Below are 22,216 nucleotides of genomic sequence, written 5' to 3'. Positions count from 1 at the left end.
AATGACAGGGAGAAAACATGTAAAATCTAGAAGACTACTTTAGATCTGGTCAGAAGAAGCCTAGTGCACTATGTAGGGAACAGGGAGAGATTTGGGACAGAGACAGTAACTCCTGGATGGAAATCTTCATTCTAATGCCAGTGAGCAAATCTCCAATCTCCACCCTATTCCCTATGTAGTGCACTACTTTAGATCAGGTCAGAAGTAGCCTAGTGCACTACGTAGGGAACAGGGTGTCATTTGGGCCAGAGTCAGTAACTCCCCTGGGTATGAATTCTCTCTCTATCTTATCTGTCTTCTATATTATGTTCTCCTCTCCTCCTCTCTTCTCTCCTCTATTCACTCTATTCTATCATCCACACCACATGCCAGCTTTAACACAATCCATTTACAAGTTAAAGACACACCTTGGAATTAATAGCAAAGGAAAACTACTACTATATGTATTTTTTATTTCCCATCACCATGAATCATATTTAATAACTGAACAGTAGCAGACCTAACTTCATATGTTCCTGACTCTGGGTAGTGGATTAAAAAGACCATAAATCTCCAATGATATTAAAGTACAATTCTGAACATTACAGATATACTGAGTGAGAAGTCAAGATAGCTGATGTTTTTATTGTTTGGTTAATAGCACCACCTGCTGGACAGGTTTAATGTTGCTTGACTGAGCAGTACGGGAGAATAAAATATGCCAAATTTAGGGCCGGTTTCCCGGACATCTCGATTGAACATGCTTTTTAGTCTAGGACTAAGCTTCATCTGTGTCCGGGAAACCGGCCCATATAGTTCAATTAGCAAGTAAGTAACACTACCTGTTCCATAGGCACGACAAAGCCTATTCCCCCTCAGGAGACTAAAAAGATTTGGCATGGGTCCTCAGATCCTCAAAAAATTCTACAGCTGCACCATCGAGAGCATCCTGACTGGTTGCATCACCGCCTGGTATGGCAACTGCTTGGCCTCTGACCGCAAGGCACTACAGAGGGTAGTGCGTACGGCCCAGTACATCACTGGGGCAAAGCTCCCTGCCATCCAGGACCTCTATACCAGGCGGTGTCAGAGGAAGGCCCTCAAAATTGTCAAAGACTCCAGTCACCCTAGTCATAGACTGTTCTCTCTGCTACCGCACGGCAAGCGGTACCGGAGTGCCAAGTCTAGGTCCAAAAGACTTCTCAACAGCTTCTACCCCCAAGCCATAAGACTCCTGAACAGCTAATCATGGCTACCCGGACTATTTGCACTGCCCCCCCACCCCATCCTTTTTACGCTGCTGCTACTCTGTTAAGTATTTATGCATAGTCACTTTAACTCTACCCACATGTACATATTGCCTCAACTGCCTCAACTGGCCGGTGCCCCCGCACATTGACTATGCAACGGTACCCCCCTGTATATATAGCCTCCCTACTGTCACTTTATTCTATTGTATATATAGCCTCCCTACTGTCACTTTATTTTTTACTTCTGCTCTTTTTTTTTTCTCAACACTTTTTTGTTGTTGTTTTATTCTTAATTTTTTGTTTAAAATAAATGCACTGTTGGTTAAGGGCTGTAAGTAAGCATTTCACTGTAATGTCTGCACCTGTTGTATTCGGCGCATGTGACCAATAAAATTTGATTTGATTTGATTTGATACTGAGGAAAATTACATTGAGACAGAGAACCAATTGAGAAAACATTTCAATGGTTCTGAATGCCAACCAACATACATTAACAGCAAACATCATGATTAATGTAAATGTAGCCAATTAAAAAACATTATTAAAATGTATTTAAACTCTGAAGATTAAATCAGTCAGACAAAAATAATTGTACAGAAAAACAGAGTATTATATCTGGGGACCCATCACCACCAGCATGACTAGTATCTATGTGGACCCTACTACAGTGTAACCAGCTCAGCTATAGACTACACCAGCATGACCAGTATCTATGTGGACCCTACTACAGTTTAACCAGCTCAGCTATAGACTACACCAGCATGACTAGTATCTATGTGGACCCTACTACAGTTTAACCAGCTCAGCTATAGACTACACCAGCATGACTAGTATCTATGTGGACCCTACTACAGTTTAACCAGCTCAGCAGTCCCAGAGAGCCTAAACCCAGGATAGAGGGGCTGAGTGAATGTGGTCTGGACTCTGTGGAGGAGGGTCATTGTATCAGAGACACTGTAGAAGGACAGAGTACCTGCCTTGTGATCCAGGTCCACTCCTACTCTGGAGGACCGAGGGCCTGATACTTTAGTCACAACATTATTGTGTCTGAACCAATAACCAGCTATATTACACTGTAAACACCAGGACTTGTTATTCTCTCCAAATCTACCATCTGTCCCTGTTCTGCTGATGTCTTTATATGAGACTGCTGTATCAACACCCCACCCACTCCACTCCACCTCCCAGTAACAGCGTCCAGACAGACCCTCTCTACACAGAACCATCAAGTCGTGGGTGAATCTGTCTGGATGGTCAGGATATGGTTGGACTTGGTCTGTACGTTTCACCTTTCTGTTCCTTTTAGACAGAGAGAGGTCTGTGCCTGCTGTGTTTGGGTCCAGTGTGAGCTGACAGGAATCTGGGAGAAGAGCAGAGCAGAGACCAATGAGGGGAGTTAGAACAATAAGTGAAGTCAGATACTGTATCTACCCTGTCTTTGATTAGAGCACAGCAGAGATCAAATCAGAGAAATATGAGGAGTCAGATAGATACCCAGTCTTTGATTAGATCTACTATTGCTATATATTTCTAGAGGGATTGTTAGGAGTGTCAGTAAAAAGAGACTGTTAGTTACTTCAGAATAAAGAGACTCACATTGTAAGAACTGTTCTCTGGTCTTGGGCTCTGGAGGCAGTACAACCTCCACTATATTCACTACAGACACACAAACACATTCACAGAGAGAGGGAATGTTATCATCATACCATATTCCACATGTATATGACTAGTAGGGAACTTTCAATGGTCTAAAGTTGATGTTCTTATTATTTTCAACACACCTGTAGTGGAGATCTTGGTCCATTCTCCTTTAAGGACGTCTTCTAGTTTCTCTCTCAGTTCAGACACAGTCTTACTCACATCTCCAAAGTACTGAAGAGGACGGACAACGATGCTGGGTAAGTCTGAAGATACACTGGTACTGGAGAGAGACTGATAACTCTGGAGAGAGAGAGAGAGAGAGAGAGAGAGTGAGAGGGAGCAGAACCAAATGATTGAGAGTTTTAATTTCATATCACATGTATCAAGGCAGTTGAGTTACCTGGAGGAAATGGATGTGATCCTCTGTGTGTGAGAGCTGCTCCAGCTCAGTGCTTCTCTTCCTCAGCTCAGCTATCTCCTGCTCCAGTTGCTCCAGGAGTCCTTCAGCTTGACTCACTTGAGCCTTCTCTTGGGCTCTGATCAGCTCCTTCACCTCAGAGCGCCTTCTCTCAATGGAGCGGATCAGCTCGGTAAAGATCTTATCACTGTCCTCCACTGCTGCCTGTGCAGAGCGCTGTTAAGAGAGAGCGTGAGACTGACTTGTCTTACTTTAATGAGCCATCCTCATTACACTAACACCCCCCCTCCTAAAAACACATTGCGTGCCACCACAACCTCCACACAATCACATTATCCAGTACCCAACACCACAGTACAATACACCATCCAGCACCACATTCCAACCGTCCATCCAACCCCTCCTCTCCAGCCGTACAGACAGCCCCCCTGAGCCCCCATACCTCCTGAAACATCTCCACACTGTTGATCATTTTGTACATTTCAAACTCAACCCTAAGGCGTCAACAGTAATGGCATTACCCTGGCAACACAGAAAAAACATGATGAACAGTCTGTCATTGCAGAAAACGGACACCCCTCCCCAACTCCCAGGTCAACCCGTGCCAACCAGCTATTGGTGTCCAGGGCTCCATGTAATACCCTCCACTGGAGGACCCCTGACCTTCCCAGCACTGGGAGCTTATAGAGCACCCTCCACCTATACCCTGCCATGCTCTCAGCCCCCACAACCCCCTGCCACTGATGCCCCTTCACTCCCGCTAAGCTCCTGATGTGTCTAATCTTGACACTGAGGGTGTACAGCACCTTACCCCCCACCTCCTCAAACTCCCCCAGGCTCAGAGTGTTAAAAGTCAGTAAGTCCTCCAGACTCTCCTGCCAGTCCCCAGTCTCTGCTGTCACTTGCAGTGGTGGAAACGGTGGTGGCCCCTCCTCAGGCTGCTCCAGCCCTCAGTACTGCAGCATAGAAATCAGAGACCCCTGCTGTATTGAGTCTCTCCTGCCGCATGATGAAGAGCTGCTGATCCAGCCCCAAACCACAAGCCCTCCTCAACAGAGCACATGCTGGTTCCCTCCAGCTCACCTCCGTACGGTACAGTAGCCTCTGTGCTGCTGAGTCAGAACGCTGCCACCCTGACCAGAAAAAATTCACTAACTTGCGCTGCATGTCCACAAGCAGACCACCGGGGGCGTTGAGAATGGCCAATTTAAGCCATAGAGAGTATGCCACCAAGTTGTTGATGATCAGCACCGTCCCTCTGTATGCCACTTGGGAGATGAGCCACCTCCACTTCGTCAGCCTCGACACCACCGCTTGTGACACTCCTTCCCAGTTCTTCCTATCCCAACCCTCCGAGCCCAGATACACCCCAAGCATCTTGAGCCACTCACAGCCCCACTGCAACCCCCCTGGAAGCTGCGGAGGTGCCCTGTCCCTCCATGCCCCACATAACAGAGCCTCACTCTTGCCCCAGTTTACCTAAGCAGAAGACGCCCCCTCGTACACCCTCAAACTATTCTCCAGGGCCTGTAGGTTCTGCTCATCCCTAACCAACACAGACGTCATCTGCGTATGCTGACACTGCTATGCCTGTCCCCAACCCTATGCCTGGCTCCCACACTCCCTGTAGCCTCCTGCGTAGCAGGCCCAGAAAGGGCTCAATAACAAGAGTGTATAGCTGCCCTGACAGAGGACATCCCTGGTGAATGCCCCTCCCTACCCAGACTGGCCTACTGAGCCCTCCCCACACCTTGACCATACATGAAGTCCCAGCGTACAGCATTTGAACACAGGCCACAAAATTCTCCCCACAACCAAAACAACACATTGAACAGATATTCATGGTCCACCCTATCAAAGGCTTTCTCCTGATTATGAACAGATTGTCTGTGTTTGAGCGTCCTGGTACACAGTACGTTTGGTCCTTGTGTACAATAGAGTCCAGGTGGGACTTCAGTCTGTTAACGAGGACCTTGGTAAAGACCTTATAGTCCAAACAGAGCAATGCCACAGGCCTCCAGTTCTTTAAGTCGCTCAAATCTACTTGTTTGGGCAGGAGAGTCAAAGCCTCCCGTCTACAGCTTAGCGACAGCTCCCCCACCCCGACGCACTGTAAAAGAATTCCCCAGAACTTTTTATAAAAATCCACAGGCAGACCGTCTGAGAGACAGCAGCTGAGAGTTTGTGAAAGGCCAGGGAAATGTCTATTTGATGTATCTGTGACAGAGAGAGTTTGGAAAGGTCTGTGAGCAGAACCTGAGAAAATCCAGGATAATAATAATAATATGCCATTTAGCAGACGCTTTTATCCAAAGCGACTTACAGTCATGTGCATACATTTTTACATATGGGTGGTCCCGGGGATCGAACCCACTACCCTGGCATTACAAGCGCCATGCTCTACCAATTGAGCTACAGAGGACCACAGAGTTCTGCCCTCTATAAATCAGAGTACAACTCCACAGCCTCATCTCCCCACAACAGAAGTTACCCACCCATCAGGCTCCCTCATCTCCCCACAACAGAAGTTACCCACCCATCAGGCTCCCTCATCTCCCCACAACAGAAGTTACCCACCCATCAGGCTCCCTCATCTCCCCACCACAGAAGTTACCCACCCATCAGGCTCCCTCATCTCCCCCACAACAGAAGTTACCCACCCATCAGGCTCCCTCATCTATCCACAACAGAAGTTACCCGCCCATCAGACAAACGTAAAACAAGAGATTTTCTTGGTTTCCCCACTCTGTTTTTCCAACCCCTCTGGTGAAACAGAGAACTGAGCCCTGACTATAATATAATATAATGTGCCATTTTGCAGACGCTTTTATCCAAAGCGACTTACAGTCATGCGTGCATATATATATATATATATATATTTTTTTTTTGTGTATGGGTGGTCCCGGGGATCGAACCCACTACCCTGGCTTTACAAGCGCTGTGCTCTACCAGCTGAGCTACAGAGGACCAGGTGCAGACACATTTATGAAAGCAAAGACAAGGTCATTATTTGGGCTCTAAACACTAACAACCTACCCTTACACACCTCTTTTGCTACCCCTGCACTAAGATTTCTGCCATGGCATTTATATGTTTTGGTTTGACATATTCCCCCAGTCTTTGCCGCCGTTCATGTTAAGGAAGTCTAACCGTGAAATCTCCATAAGAGGTGGGAGGGAAATCGCCACAATCAGAAACCAGTAGAGAAGCCCATAAAGCCGCCATGCCAGAAAAAAACATCCATTTAAGCAGATTCTGAAGACATGCCCTTAAGAACCCATGACCCATTTTCTCAGCCTATAACGCTTCCTGGGTGAGAGGACACTAAACACCTCATTCTTCATCACGTGTTGTACTGACCGTACAAACCTTCCAGGATCAATCAAATAAGACTCCAGCAGAACCTTATTTTTCCCCTTTAGTCTCCATCAGGAACCTAGAAAGTTCTCTCACCGTATATACTGGGCCCTCAGCCTGACTGGCTGTCAGCTCTGGATCCAATGAGCCGTCTGAAAACGAGACGCCTTGTCCTCCGCTCCCGCAGACTCACCTCCCCCCTCTTCCTCCTCCTCCATTGGCACGGTACCGTCCTCCTCCTTCCCAGTCTCTGCCCCCCTGCACTTCCCCCCTGATCAGAGCCTCTTACCCAATGACAGGCAATATTTCCTGGGATGAGCCCACCAAGCCTTTGCCAACCGGAGTCTCTGTTACTACAGAAACCTGCCTCAGCTCATGTAGCCCAGCTGCAACCCTCCCCACCACCGCTTTCTCCACGGCCTGCGCACCACCACTTGGCCATGCACTACTACCGTGTAGCTCAGTTGGTAGAGCATGGCGCTTGCAACACCAGGGTTGTGGGTTCGTTTCCCATGGGGGGACAGTATGAAAATGTATGCACTCACTAACTGTAAGTCGCTCTGGATAAGAGCATCTGCTAAATGACTAAAATGTCAAAAATGTACTCTCCTCCCTCCTGGTACCCCTGCCATTTTTTTGCAATTCTGAGTAATCACTATTTTAGTACGGATTAGTAAGGAAAAACACTTTATTCAGTACTACTGCAGTTGCTTAATAATTCCAATAGATGGCAGCATAAGACCATGAATGACATTTCAGAAGATTAGTTTAGTTCTCTCCCTGGATACACCACCACTCCACCTCACAGGGAAACTCCTGCCTGAGCTTTTTACTGTCCCTTTCCACACTGCTAACGCAAGAGGAAGGACTGAAAAAGCATTTAACACATTACTGTGAAGTAATATAATGATGATTCATGTTTATTATTACCTGTTTTTATGGTCATGTTTTGAAATTATATTTCATTACTATAATGATTATCAATACGCCTGAACATTAATTCAGTCACCTCTGGTCGACAAAAACGTATTTTCCTAGTACATTAATTGTCAAATTCATCAACCAGCATCGAGCACTATGCCTTCTCACGCAAGCGAGGGGCATGTTGAGGTAAATATGCTAACCGCGACGGTTGCATCATGTAATTTATTGGTGGGCTGGAAGATGCAGTGTTTTTTCTTTTCTATTCAGAGGCTATTTACTCCCAATATGAGATAATTTTATACAGAAGGTTTTTATAATGCATGTTTACTAGGGTTGAGGTTAGCGCATCTGAGTAGGGATTATTTGGGTTCAATACCTGTCCTACCTATCAATCATATTGCTGCTTGTAGCCTATAACTGATGATCCCCACACTAGAAACACCGAAAACTATCTGTGCTAGCAAACCCTGTGTTCCACCCATCCCCTGTGTAACCTTGAAGTTTGTTAAGAAACAAACACTTGTCTACGAAAAGAGACATGTTTAACGGATTCCGCTTGGCACCCAGCCGAGAGCACACGAAAACCACTTGCAAATTTACCAAAACTAACCAACTACTTGCGGTCTGTTCGTAAGCAATAAACGGAGGCAGATTAGCCACCACAACTCTTATCGAAAGAGGCGACATCTGCACCAACACACCCCTCACAAAAATCCCACTCGCAACAAGACAAACCTTTTTCATTAACACAACCACCGCCTTGTTCATTCTGGATCCAGAGTGCAGATGTTCTGCTCCAACCTGTTCGCCGACAAAGAGCAAAACTTCCTCCACACCTTTCTCCGGAACGCACCCGAAGCGACAGCGTTTCTTCTCCACTCGGTTGAGGCCATCACGCCGCCCTAACAAACTACCCCTACTCCCCCCTCAACTCTAAACGATAAACAGTGGAAACCAATAAACAAACCCTCCACCATCAGAAAATAAATTCAGAAAATACGCAAGAACCAAAAGAAAAAAGAATAGTAGCCCTCCTCACAAACCACAAATCTCTCACACAACCAACTTCTTCTACTTCTATGATATAATGGCAGTCCACAAACCAACGTTAAAGGTGCATGCCGCCACCTACTGTGCTGGAGTGTGTGGTCAATCACGATTTCCAACATTTCTAAATCCTCCTACCTAACTCAGTTCTTCTGAGAAAATAAAGAAGAGCCCTACTAACTTCTAATAGACCCTCCCCCATCCCCAAAATCCCTTCCAAACCAACCCCCCCCCCAACCTCAATGACCCTACACTTCAATCTTTCCCTGTTCAACATACTTACAACAATATAACAACACATGCTCCACCGTTTCATCGACCGTACCCCCCAGACACAAACCATTCACATGCTTGCCAACCAGATGTAATGACGAGTTCAATGTACAATGTCCTAAGCGCAATCGAGTAAACACCACCTCTTCCTTCCTAATCTGACCTTTGAATCTTGGTCCATCGACCTTTCTGTAAAACTGTAAACTTTTCATATAAATGCCGGCCCTTGTGCTCAGAGTACCATCTCTTCTGCCACACATCTATCAAAATGGCTCTGATCTTACATTTGGCCTCACCTCTACCCAGTGGAACATTAATATCAATTATATCTCGTTTCAAAGCTATTTTAGCTAACTGGTCTACAATTTCATTCCTTTCCACACCCGAATGTGCTGGGACCCAGCAGAATCTCACTACTACACCCATTCTCTCAATTCTCCATAATAACATTAATACCTCCAATAGCAAGTCACTCCTATTAGATTTACCAGATGATAAACTATTCAATACAGACAGAGAATCTGAGTATACTATAATTCTAACAGGTTGTACGTCCTCCACCCACAGGAGGACAACTACAGTGGGGGGAAAAAGTATTTAGTCAGCCACCAATTGTGCATGTTCTCCCACTTAAAAATATAAGAGAGGCATGTAATTTTCATCATAGGTATACGTCAACTATGACAGACAAAATTAGAAAAAAAATCCAGAAAATCACATTGTAGGATTTTTAATGAATTTATTTGCAAATTATGGTGTTCTTTGGATGCAACTCAGCATTCTTTGTCCTCCAAACACGACGAGTTGAGTTTTTACCAAAAAGTTATATTTTGGTTTCATCTGACCATATGACATTCTCCCAATCCTCTTCTGGATCATCCAAATGCACTCTAGCAAACTTCAGACGGGCCTGGACATGTACTGGCTTAAGCAGGGGGACACGTCTGGCACTGCAGGATTTGAGTCCCTGGCGGCGTAGTGTGTTACTGATGGTAGGCTTTGTTACTTTGGTCCCAGCTCTCTGCAGGTCATTCACTAGGTCCCCCCGTGTGGTTCTGGGATTTTGCTCACCGTTCTTGTGATCATTTTGACCCCACGGGTTGAGCTCTTGCGTGGAGCCCCAGATCGAGGGAGATTATCAGTGGTCTTGTATGTCTTCCATTTCCTAATAATTGCTCCCACAGTTGATTTCTTCCCAGCCTGGTGCAGGTCTACAATTTTGTTTCTGGTGTCCTTTGACAGCTCTTTGGTCTTTGCCATAGTGGAGTTTGGAGTGTGACTGTTTGAGGTTGTGGACAGGTGTCTTTTATACTGATAACAAGTTCAAACAGGTGCCATTAATACAGGTAACGAGTGGAGGACAGAGGAGCCTCTTAAAGAAGAAGTTACAGGTCTGTGAGAGCCAGAAATCTTGCTTGTTTGTCGGTGACCAAATACTTATTTTCCACCATCATTTGCAAATAAATTCATAAAAAATCCTACAATGTGATTTTCAGGATTCTTTTTCCTCAATTTGTCTGTCATAGTTGACGTGTACCTATGATGAAAATTACAGGCCTCTCTCATCTTTTTAAGTGGGAGAACTTGCACAATTGGTGGCTGACTAAATACTTTTTTTCCCCACTGTACATACAGATGTTGATTTAAATGCACCAATAGATATCCTTACAGCTATATACTGGATTCTGTCCATGCCGCTGTTCCATAAACTATACACTCATAATCAATTGTCGTCCTGATCAGAGCTCTATAAATATCTATCAACGATTGTCTGTCAGCACCCCATTCATAACCAGAGACCCACATAACCAACTACCGCAAAAGTGATGGAATGAGAGAGGCAGAGACATCATTACAACACTGTACATAGCCATAATATAACGTTTCTTCTTCTTTGGAGTTTAACAGCGGTTGGCATCCAATATGTTGCATTACCGCCTCCAACTGGACTATAATTTAAATCCATTATACTTTGTGATACAAAATGGGAAAAGGGGAAATTATAATGATACATAAAAACACCCTTCCAACTAACCCTACACTCATTAAATACCCACTACCCCATTCCACTACTTTGACCCTATCTGCTCCTGCACCATGCCAACGGCCTGGGAGGACGGGACACCACCACTCAACACACCCTGTAACTCTTCTGAAGTCTAATCTGGTATGCCCAAATACTTCGCTGCAGCTGCCACAACAACATCTATTTTCTGTGATTTACGTTCCATTTCTGCGGTACAGTCGATAACCATTGGTATGAATGCTAAGAAGCTAACTTTACTGAATCATATATCACTCTTTGGCCTTTGACTTTGTCGGGTAAAGACTCAAAACTCAAAAGGACTGACAGTGACTCCTATGTTTCACCACGCTCACTACTGGGTCTGCGTCACACCAAACGGCGGGCATCACAAACACCAGGAATCTTCAACTTGAATTTCTCCACCTCCACACTTACCGCTACCCCAGAAATCACTCCTTTCAATGGTGCCCTGTTCCTAAGAGCAAAGCAAGAAACAGATCTTGACCCAAGTTGCGTGACACGGAGCGCCCACTCCCTCTGGTCAGAAGAAACACAAACAAATATCACAAGTCCACTACAGGTTACCTTCACTGATTCAACTGCACCCAACTCCTTTCCCACCCAACATGAAACCACAAATGGATCTGCCAATAGGTATGGATCCACTTTCTACAACAATGTAACTCCTACTGCACCAGATTCTTCTTTATCATGTCCATTGATGCCAGGCTCTGGTTCTGAGCTCATCACCACACCTTCTACCTCACTTAACTCTCCCTCATTCATTTCCATTTCACCTCCAGAACTCAGTCTGGCGAATGGCTCACTCTGTTTGCACTTGAATTATAACATTTGAAAGTCTCTATTCCTTTGAATCTTATGTGAGTGTAATGTTTACTGTTCATTTCTGATTTATTTCACTTTTGTTTATTGTCTATTTAACTTGCTTTGTTTCCCATGCCAATAAAGCCCTTTGAATTGATTGAATTGAGAGAGAGAGAGAGAGAGAGAGAGAGAGAGAGAGAGAGAGAGAGAGAGAGGGCTCCATGTTAATGTATAGGGGACATGAGTCAGTCATGGTTACTCATGGTTATGTGATGAAGTAGCCCCGCCAGCGATTTCAAAATCAGTGTCAGCCCTCAGCCCAATAGGGAATGTCCTCTTTGTGTAACGGTCAAGCTGTTGCTTTCTCCCGCTGTAACCTGGTTCATATCCCGTTGGTTACATTAAGCAGTCTATTCTCTGAAAAGAGTCCAGACAGCCTGTTCCCAACAGTGGGGTCAGCGGGATTGGAGAGGGGCCCCTCCCCCCCCCCCCCTCTCTCTCTCTCTCTCTGACTGGAGGAGAGAAGGGAAATGATGCCTCTCCTCTGGTTAACAATAATCACCTTGAGAGACTCCACAGCCTGTTGGAGCTCCTTTAGCTCCTTCTCTCTCTCCTGGAATCTCTGTTGGACCTTCTGCTGACTCATCCCCAGCTGCCTCTGTGGAGAATCACTCTATCTTTAATTATTTGTTTATCAGACAGTCACCAACAAGTAGTTCTGGTCTTATCTGTTTCTCAGTCCTCTCTGCTGCAGCTGACACTGTATCATGGCCTTTATGTTCATCCATTGTACACAGCATACAGATACACTGCTGATCGGTACGACAGTAAACCTCCAGCAGTTTGTCATGATCAGAGCAGATCTTCTCCTGTAGTTGTGCGGTGGCTTTGACCAGAATGTGCTTCTTCAAAGCAGGAGATTCATAGTGAGATTGGAGGTGAGTCTCACAGTAAGAGGCCAGACATGCCAGACAGGACATGAGGGCTTTCTGCTTTCTGGTCCCAGTGCAGACATCACACGCCACATCTCCAGGTCCAGCATAGCACAGAGCAGGAGGGGGAGCAGCCTGGAGTCCTGTCTTCTTCAGTTTCTCCACCACTTCAGCCAACACAGTGCTTCTGTTCAGAACAGGCCTTGGGGTAAAGGTCTGTCTGCACTGTGGACAGCTGTAGACACCTTTCAGATCATCCTGATCCCAGGTTTCTTTAATACAGCCCATACAGTAGCTGTGTCCACAGGCAGTAGTCACCGGATCCTTCAGTAGATCCAGACAGATGGAGCAACAGAACAGTTCCTGATTCTCTGCCATTTTGGTGCTCTCTCCCGTAGGTTAAGCAATGGCAGTGTCAAAGATAACTTTCTGTTCAGTGTCAAAGATGACTTTCTGTTTCATGGAACTCTACACCAGAGGACAGGAAGTGGCTTCCTACTTGACTGTGAACTCTGTATGTAGAGGGGATGTGGTTTATTTGATGAGGAAGCGTGACAGAGTGTTGGGTAGTAGGCAGAGATGGTTAGTATTTATGTTACATGTATTTGAAATACGTATTTTAATTACTTCTGAATAATTTGTCATTAGAATTACACTGGGCTGAACTACACTCCAATTCATTTTTTATTTTCCAAATAAATACTAAATACTTTTCTACACCATTTATCATAGCGGTTCACATGTTCTGGCCCCCCTTTCACCCTGCATTGGTATCAGAAGTCTGATAGCACTATGGTGTGATAAGAACGTCTGTTAAATTAACTAAATATAAATGTATATGTAAAAATGTTAATAAATACTTTGTTGAGGGAAAATGTACTTGATATGATTGTAATATTTTGTTGTCTCACCTAGCTGTCTTAAGATGAAGGCACTAATTAAAAGTCACCCTGGATAAGTGCGTCTGCTAAATGACTAAAATGTAAATGTCAATGTAAAAATGAATAATTGCAAAGCATGCTGAGTATTATTCTAAAGAGCTCCACCCCTAAACAAGGCCAATAATAATACCCAGTGTGCTTTACAGTTAATTTGGTAGGTTCATTTTCACATATACATTTACATTTGAGTCATTTAGCTTATCCAGAGTGACTTGCTCAACTAAGGTAGATAGCAAAATACAGTATCACTGTCATAGCAAGAAAAAAGGTTTTGTCACTGTTTCTGAGAATGTTGTTGGTGTTCGGATCGGTTACTTGCAAATGTATTTTTGTATTTAAAATGAATACATTACATTGAATGAAATACATTACAAAATACAAGTATTTAGTAGTTTATTTTGATACATTGATCTTGATGGTATTTTGTATCTGTATTTTGTAATTGTATGTAGTAATTTCTACCCATCCGTGGTAGTAGAATACTCTGTCTGCAGGGTTTTTTTAGGACCAGGACACTGGAGGCAAAGGACCGGTTTAAACAGGAAAATGTCCTGGAGTTTTATTAAAAATAAATGTTTCACAAATCACTTTGAAAAGGCAAAATAAAATACCCATCTCTCCTCAGAGCATAATTACTGGGCAATCACTTACAAACTCAAGAGATCAGGGTGTTGTTTCAGTTCTCGGAACAGGGTTCTGAGAACTGACACATCTCAGTTTTCAACCCTAATGCTGAGCTGTTGTGACTTCTATCTCAACAACAGGATGCTGCGCCTCACCCAGAAGCTCTTTTGGCACTCCGCCTAGAACAGTTGGTTTAGACAGAGGATCAACAACAGGATGCTGCCCCTCACCCAGAAGCTGTTTTGGCACTCCGCCTAGAAAAGTTGGTTTAGACAGAGGACCAGAAAGAGGAACTTGTGCGACACACTGTTCTAATGAAGTTTTACTGGCAGAATGTTTTCTTCATTATATCTTCTTCACACAATAACTACGTTTAGTACCTTTAAGACTAACTGTATGTCATCTTACTTAATTACCTTGTACCTAAGTCAATTTCTGTCACCACAAATGTTATCCACAAGTTCATCTGACTGGGGAAGTAAATATAGGGCTTCATTGACAACATCCTGAAGTATCCCTTTAAGTCAAAACTATAACTGAAATGTCTTTGGCCACCATACCAATCAAAACTACATCAAAAGAGTTCATCAAGAGGTCCATAGTCTTTGAGATAGTGGCTGGGTTGGAGACCCACCAGCCGCATGGTGGCTCACCAAACGGGCATAGAGAGTTGACTGCAGCAAGGTGTACTGCTTAACTAGGATGTGGCCCTAATTAGAGAGTGGCTTTAGGGTGGAGTATACTTCCAAAAGCAGGCATTCACTTCAACATGTTACAGAAGATAATGTGGAGACAGAGATGGGCAGTATCTCTGTTAATACGTATTTGAAATACATATTTCAATGACTTTTGACTATTTTGTCATTTGTATTGCACTGGCCTGAACTACAATCCTATGTATTTGGAACAAGATACTTTTGAGACCTGTAATTTGTAAAAACATTTTGTTGTTGTAAAATACAACATATTTTTCTATCCCATTCTTTATAGGGGTTGGACATTTTGTGTTCCCCTTTCATCCTGCATTGGTATCAGAAGTCTGATGGCACTATGGTTTGATAAAGTGACTAGTAAATGACAAAAATGTGTACTCTGTATGTAGAGGGGGTGTGGTTTCTTTGATAAGGAAGTGTGACAGATTTTTTGGTAGTCGGCAGAGATAGTTTGTATTTATGTTACATGCATTTGAAATACATATATTAATTACTTCTGAGTATTTAGTCATTTTAATTATGCTGGGATGAACTACACTCCAATGTATTTTGAAAATACAAAATACTTTTCTATACCATTTTTTTATAGCGGTTCACATCTTGTGGCCCCGCTTTCACCCTGCATTGGTATCAGAAGTCTGATAGCACTATGGTGTGATAAGAGCGTCTGCTAAATGAACTAAATATACATGTAAAAAAGAACACTTGAAAAATATGCTGGGTATTAAAATAATGAGCCCTGCACCCAAAATAAGGCCAATAATAATACCCAGTGTGCTTTGCAATTGTTCATTTTTACATTTACATTTTAGTCATTTAGCAGAGACTCATATCCAGAGAGACTTACCATCAGTACATTCAACTAATTTAGATTAACAATCTCATATCACAGTCATAGAAAGTTTAAAGCTGTTTTCTTCCGTCACTGAGAATGTTGTTGTAGTGAAGGTGTATACTAGCAAATGTATTTACCTGTATGTATTTGTATTTTATCTACATACAACTACAAAAGTATTTTGTATTTAAGTTTGATACATTAGTCTTTAGAGTATATGGTATTTTTAACAAGATCCATTTTTGATGTACAGTATATTTTGCCCATCTCTGTGTTGATATATCGTCTCTCAGTGACTAACTGATTTGGTTATGGCTACCTAGATTCATGTGGAGATCACAACACCCTTCTCCCCCGACAGAGTCATCAGTAAGCACACACACAGCACACACACACAGACACACACAGACACACACACGGACAGACAGACAGACAAACAGACAAACAGACACACACACACACACACAGACAGAGACACACACACGCACAGACACACACAGACACATACACGACACACACACATGCACAAATACCATCCACATCAATGAGCCAGTCAATGTTAATTACTCTCTCTCTCTCTCCCTCTCTCTCTGTTTCTCTCCCTGTCCCCTCCCTCCTCTCCTCTCTCAGTGCTGGGTCATGCGTGTGCGGCCCAGTCTGTCCTGGTAGCGGGCCTGTCTGAGGTCCACAGGAAGGGCTATCCTCTGACGGAGCAGGCCCTGTCAGGGAAGGTGCTCCAGGTGTCCGCCATGGCCTGCTTCCAGCTGGCTCCCCAGTACATCCTACTGGGGCTGGCTGAGGCCCTCGTCACCCCTGCCTGTGAGTGACAGAGAGCCAGCACGTATTTCTGACACACCTATTGCTGCTACACTGTTCGTACACAGAGACAAACTGGGTTGGAGATTTACAATGTCAATGGACACCATATGTAGTTGAGATGAAGTTAGAATGTGGAGTGTTGGAACCAACTGCCAACATGGAGGATAGTATTCTGAACTCTGGAAGCTAGGGTTAGGATGACCCCTACTGGTGTATTAGAGACAGACAAGAGACGTTTGAACCAAATGAATGCTTCTTTCTCTTCCCAGTCTTCCTCTCTTCTCTGTTCCAGGCTCTGTGATCTCCTTCCACCTGACACCCAGTCATATCAGAGGCATCTCCCTGCACTTCCTCCCCCTGTGGATATACTGCTACATAGATGACTGGAAATAGCTGATTCATTGTGTCAATCAATTCAATAACAGAGCAACTCCAATGTCTTGATTTTGACTTATATATTGAAAGATCACATTGATTCAGTAATTGATTCAGAATACAGAATAGTTTGGATTCATACATGGACATGGGTGATTTAAATATTCTCATCTGATCATAAATGGATCAACAATGATCCCAGTTTCTGATTTGACTGGTTTGCCAGTACTACAGTTTACATCAAGAGAAAAAGAGACACATTTACAGAGGATTGCAACAGCCAAGAGGTGATCAGGTAGACAGTAAAAGTCTGAAGCCTGAGTGTCAGTCTGTATGTGCTATCATGCCATATGTTAAGCAAGAGCACTAACAGATCTGGGACCAGGCTTTTATTTTTACAATAACGTTAAAAAAGGGGAATTGAACCAGATCATAGGCCTACTGGAAGACTTTTAATAACCCAGAAGCTCTTCATTAATAAGTCTGAAATGGTTGAAATCATCTGTATCCACTGGTAATTAGAGATATGATTTTGTACCAATCCCAAACCCAGGATAAAGGGGCTGAGTGAATGTGGTCTGGACTCTGTGGAGGAGGGTCATTGTGTCAGAGACGCTGTAGAAGGACAGAGTTCCTGCCCTGTGGTCCAGGTACACTCCTACTCTGGAGGAGCAGGGGACAGATATTTCTTTTTTATTAGCATTGGGCCAAAACCTACAATGGGGGGATAGCACTCCAAAGTCCAGGACTGACTGTTACCTAGAAATGTAGACTCTGGGACCTTTCCTTTCCTGATGATCCCTTTATATGACACTGCTATTTCAACCCATCCACCGCTCCACTCTACCTCCCAGTAGCAGACTCCAGACAGGCCCTCTCTACACAGCACCTGTCTCCAGTAGTCAGGATAGGGCTGAGCTTTATCAGTGGCTGTCACCTCCCAGTTTACCTCAGACAGCCTGAGTTCTGGATGAGCTGTATTCAGATCCAATGTCAGCTGGAGGACGTCTGACTGATGAACAACAAAACCCAATAAGTAAAAGAAAGAACATGTATGTTGTCTTTGAGAGGGTGTTTGAATATCACTTACAGAGGGACAACTCTTCTTTGGTCTTCAGCTAAGGAGACATTTCGAATTCTGTCACTATTAAAAATGCAACTTCATATCACATGTAACAAGGCAGTTTAGTTACCTGGAGGAAATGGATGTGATCCTCTGTGTGTGAGAGCTGCTCCAGCTCAGTGCTTCTCTTCCTCAGCTCAGCTATCTCCTGCTCCAGTTGCTCCAGGAGTCCTTCAGCCCGTCTCACTGCAGTCTTCTCCTGGCCTCTAATCAACCTTTTCACCTCAGTGAGTATTCTCTCAATGGACCCGATCAGTTCAGTAAAGATTGTCTCATACTTACTAACTTCTGCCTGTACAGAGCACTGATAACTCACAAAGAGAGAGGAGGGGGTCAATTTCCACTGTTACTGGATTCCAGACAACCTGTTCCCCAGTGTTGTCTTGGTACTATTTTCACAAGTGTGTGGTAAAATTTCACAACTCTTAGAACAAAACTCATCACAGATCATCAAAAAGGCTGTTACTTTTTTCTTCAAAACTTGAAGCACATTTTCAATTGACTAAGTACAAAACACAAAACCACACAGTAACATTTTCACCAAACCTAATCAGTGTTTCATCTAGAAATACCTTTCATATAAAGTAAATGCCTTTCACAATGCAATGCTCACAATACTTTTCATATGATTCTCTTCTCATTTGTTTAAATACATTTGACCATCACTTAATCTAACTGCGCTTAATGGTTAATCACTTAACCGTTTGGTAAAACTATAGATTTTAAACTGGTCTGTCTACTATATAAGGATTTTGAGAACTACAGAAATAAAATGTGTTTGTAAAGTATAAACATCTAGATAACATGTATGATACATGATAACCATACATAATGACTGCTCATTATTGCTAATTGATTCCACATAGTGGGAACCACAATTGGTCACCATATAAAAGGATGTTTATGAACATTTCTTTCAACATGGAGCAGGATAGACAGCAAGAGAGAGGAAGAAATCAAAGAGCTTGTGGACAAGGGGCCAATCAGAAAGGAGGGCATGGGCCCCATTAAAGAGGTCAGAGAGGGGGGCATGGGCCCCATTAAAGAGGTCAGAGAGGTCAAAGAGGTGGACATGGGTCCCGTCAAAGAGGTGGACATCAGAGAGAGGGAGGCAGACGGCAGGGAACTGTTGTGTCTAATGAAGTCTGGGCCATCGTCGTTGACCATGTGGTAAACAGAGACCTTACCATGGCAGAGGCTGTCAGATTAGTTCACCCCAATCTGAAAAGATCAACTGTCAATAAGATCATGAGAACATTTTCTCCAAGAAAACCGGTAAGTCTGAAGGATATGCACTATGCTTTACCATTACATTTACAATAAATCACATGTTATAATGCATGTAAATTCACATAACTTGTTCCAGTATTCTTCCAGTATGATCTATTTACAGTATACTATGTTCTACCCTCAGAATTGACAGAAGACCCCATGGTGGTGGTGGCCGTGTGCTGACCGACCAGCAGGAGTGGGCAGTGGTGGAAATGGTGAGGGCCAGGAATGACATACGTCTGTCTGAAATAAAGCAGGCCATTGAGGAGAATGATGACACCTTTGCCAATGTGGCATCCATCAGCCTACCAACAATCACCTGCCTTTTGAAGAGGCACCAGGTATCTATGGAACACATTGACCTGGAGCCTTCTGAGAGAAACAACTGTGGGCCGAGTATGTTCAGGTACAGCACTATATACGGTATTACTGTTACTATTAATGAACATGCTACTTCACAATATCATATTGGAACTATACTGTAAAAATAACTAACCAAAATATATATTTAGAGGGTGATGGTGCTTGATGCTGCTGTGAACCATCACTGGTATATCTTTGTTGATGAAGCAGGCTTCAACCTGGCCAAAACTTGGGTGCCGTGGTCGGAACCTCATCTACCAACGGGCGTCCGTCCAAGTGCCTGGACAACGTGGGGGAAACATTTCCAAGAGCAGCAGCTATCTCTGAAGATGGTGTGGTAGGACGTAGACCATTACTTGGATCCTACCACGCTGCACACCTCATTGTGTTTCTCAATGAAATTGAGCAGGCCTGTCAAGGTGAAGGGGTCACCTATGTCATTGTGTGGAATAATGTCAGGTTCCACCATTCAGAGGTGGTTCAGGCATGGTTTCAGGTCGCTCCCTGATTCGTGACCCTATACCAGCCCCCATACTTCCTCAACCTTATTAAATTATTTTTTTCATCATGGAGGTGGAAGGTGTACGATCGCCATCCCCATGAGCGTGCCACCCTCCTTCTGGCCATGGATGAGGCATGTGATGACATCAATGCAGACCAATGTCAAGCTTTGATTCAACGTGCCGAAAGGTTTCTCCAGCGGTGCATGAACAATGAGGACATTTACTGATGTGGATGAGAATTTATGGCCAAACGCTCTAGATAGTCTTGATGCAAATTAATGCGTGCTAAACATTATTTTATTTTCATTCATTTAATGTCTTACATGTATGATGCAATTATATCTGGATTTTTTTATATTTTTTTTTCCCATGACTGATTGTTGAGGATTTCTTCATTGATCACACCTTTGATTACACATTGGATAGATATCATGTAAATTATAGATTGTCAATTTTGTTGGGTAATGTAAGTGTATTGCCTAATGTAAACTGTAATTTACAGTACTGTAGCATATTACTTTCAGCACTTCTAAGGGTTATTTGAAACAATTATCTTGCAGTGATTGCTATTGGATTAACTGGTAGTTAATTATATATTTTCAATTGAGTAGTTTTAAGTTGTTTGGGTGATTAAACGAATGCTCTCATTACATTTATATTTTGAATCAATGTTTGTGTGGTGAGAGATGTTTACAATCCAAATGAATGCACAATGACAGGTTTTGAATGAAAGACTGGCTGCCTTACAAGCGTGACCAGCTTGGAGTTTTATACTAAGAGTTGTGAAAATGTACCACCTGCTTGTGAAAATAGTACCAAAGTGATTAAAACAAAACCGTAATAGGATTTTTGGGGGGATGAATTGTGAATTGATTTTCAATAAGAAAAACAGAGGGAAAACATAGGGGTGGACGCAACCACTAACATTACAGTATGATATTCGAATGAGGCAACCACTAACATTACAGTATGATATTCGAATGAGGCAACCACTAACATTACAGTATGATATTCTAATGAGGCAACCACTAACATTACAGTATGATATTCTAATGAGGTAACCACTAACATTACAGTATGATATTCTAATATTCGAATGAGGCAACCACTAACATTACAGTATGATATTCGAATGAGGCAACCACTAACATTACAGTTTGATATTCTAACGAGGCAACCACTAACATTACAGTATGATATTCTAATATTCGAATGAGGCAACCACTAACATTACAGTTTGATATTCTAACGAGGCAACCACTAACATTACAGTATGATATTGTAATATTCAAATGAGACAACCACTAACATTACAGTATAATATTCTAATATTCTAACGAGTTAACCACTAACATTACAGTATGATATTATAACATTCTAATTAAGCAACCTCTAACATTACAGCCTGGTGGACTACTTACACAGACTAAACTAATCAAAGACTAACACACACACACACACACACCACAGTAACCTGATCATGGTGACTCCACAGTAATAACATTTATAACTCATAAGTCACCAGGTGTGATTTACCTTTTGACAGATGAAACCCTACATCAACTACTGATGACTCTTATGGGAGAAAGTGAGCATTTCACATATTAAGATATAATACAAGGATACTTCCTTTGTGTGTTGCGCTTAGTCAATTGAAAATGTGCTTAAAGTTCTGAAAAAACAGCCTTTTTGATGATCTGTTTTGAGTTTTGTATTAAGAGTTGTGAAGTTTTACCCCATACTTGTGAAAATGGTTCAAAAGTGGTTATAAAATCTATAATACAGTGGGGGGAAAAAGTATTTAGTCAGCCACTAATTGTGCAAGTTATCCCACTTTCTAAGTTCACACTTAGAAAGGAGATAATAGTTCCACACCCCATGTGTCCTGATAACTACAGGAATGAAACCATATTGAGGTTGTCTGCTTTCTATACAGTTTGAGGAGAGAGAGAGAGAGAGAGAGAGAGAGAGAGAGA

General features: G+C 43.1%; 1 protein-coding gene and 1 pseudogene across 2 annotated transcripts in view; one reads left to right on the top strand and one right to left on the bottom strand.

Moving 5' to 3' along the window:
- LOC311126739 (solute carrier family 15 member 5-like) overlaps nucleotides 1-22,216 on the top strand; it is a 140,091-nt pseudogene that overhangs the window by 98,825 nt on the left and 19,050 nt on the right. The window lies entirely within an intron of this gene.
- On the bottom strand, nucleotides 605-13,098 carry LOC311126741 (tripartite motif-containing protein 16-like). The gene is made up of 6 exons (XM_084200729.1): nucleotides 12,469-13,098; nucleotides 12,303-12,398; nucleotides 3,271-3,504; nucleotides 3,011-3,170; nucleotides 2,826-2,885; nucleotides 605-2,589 (listed from the first exon to the last, which is right to left on the bottom strand). The coding sequence occupies exons 1-6, from the start codon at nucleotides 13,048-13,050 to the stop codon at nucleotides 2,078-2,080; spliced, it is 1,644 nt and encodes a 547-aa protein (XP_084056855.1). The 5' UTR covers nucleotides 13,051-13,098; the 3' UTR covers nucleotides 605-2,077.

Source organism: Coregonus lavaretus (genome assembly GCF_964263955.1).
Source record: "Coregonus lavaretus genome assembly, contig: HAP1_SCAFFOLD_894, whole genome shotgun sequence".
NCBI classification, from domain to species: domain Eukaryota; kingdom Metazoa; phylum Chordata; class Actinopteri; order Salmoniformes; family Salmonidae; genus Coregonus; species Coregonus lavaretus.
The sequence above is the reverse complement of the archived record's forward strand: the minus strand, read 5'-3'. Positions and strand labels throughout refer to the sequence as shown.

What these genes read in the sequence shown, in the direction of transcription:
- LOC311126741 (XM_084200729.1), bottom strand. Translation starts at nt 13,050, where the DNA reads ATGGCAGAGAATCAGGAACTGTTCTGTTGCTCCATCTGTCTGGATCTA. An exon ending in CAGAGAGGACTGAGAAACAG is followed by an intron (nt 12,399 to 12,468) that starts ATAAGACCAGAA and finishes GATTCTCCACAG; the next exon opens with AGGCAGCTGGGGATGAGTCA. An exon ending in CAGAGAACAGTTCTTACAAT is followed by an intron (nt 2,590 to 2,825) that starts GTGAGTCTCTTT and finishes CTCTTCTCCCAG; the next exon opens with ATTCCTGTCAGCTCACACTG.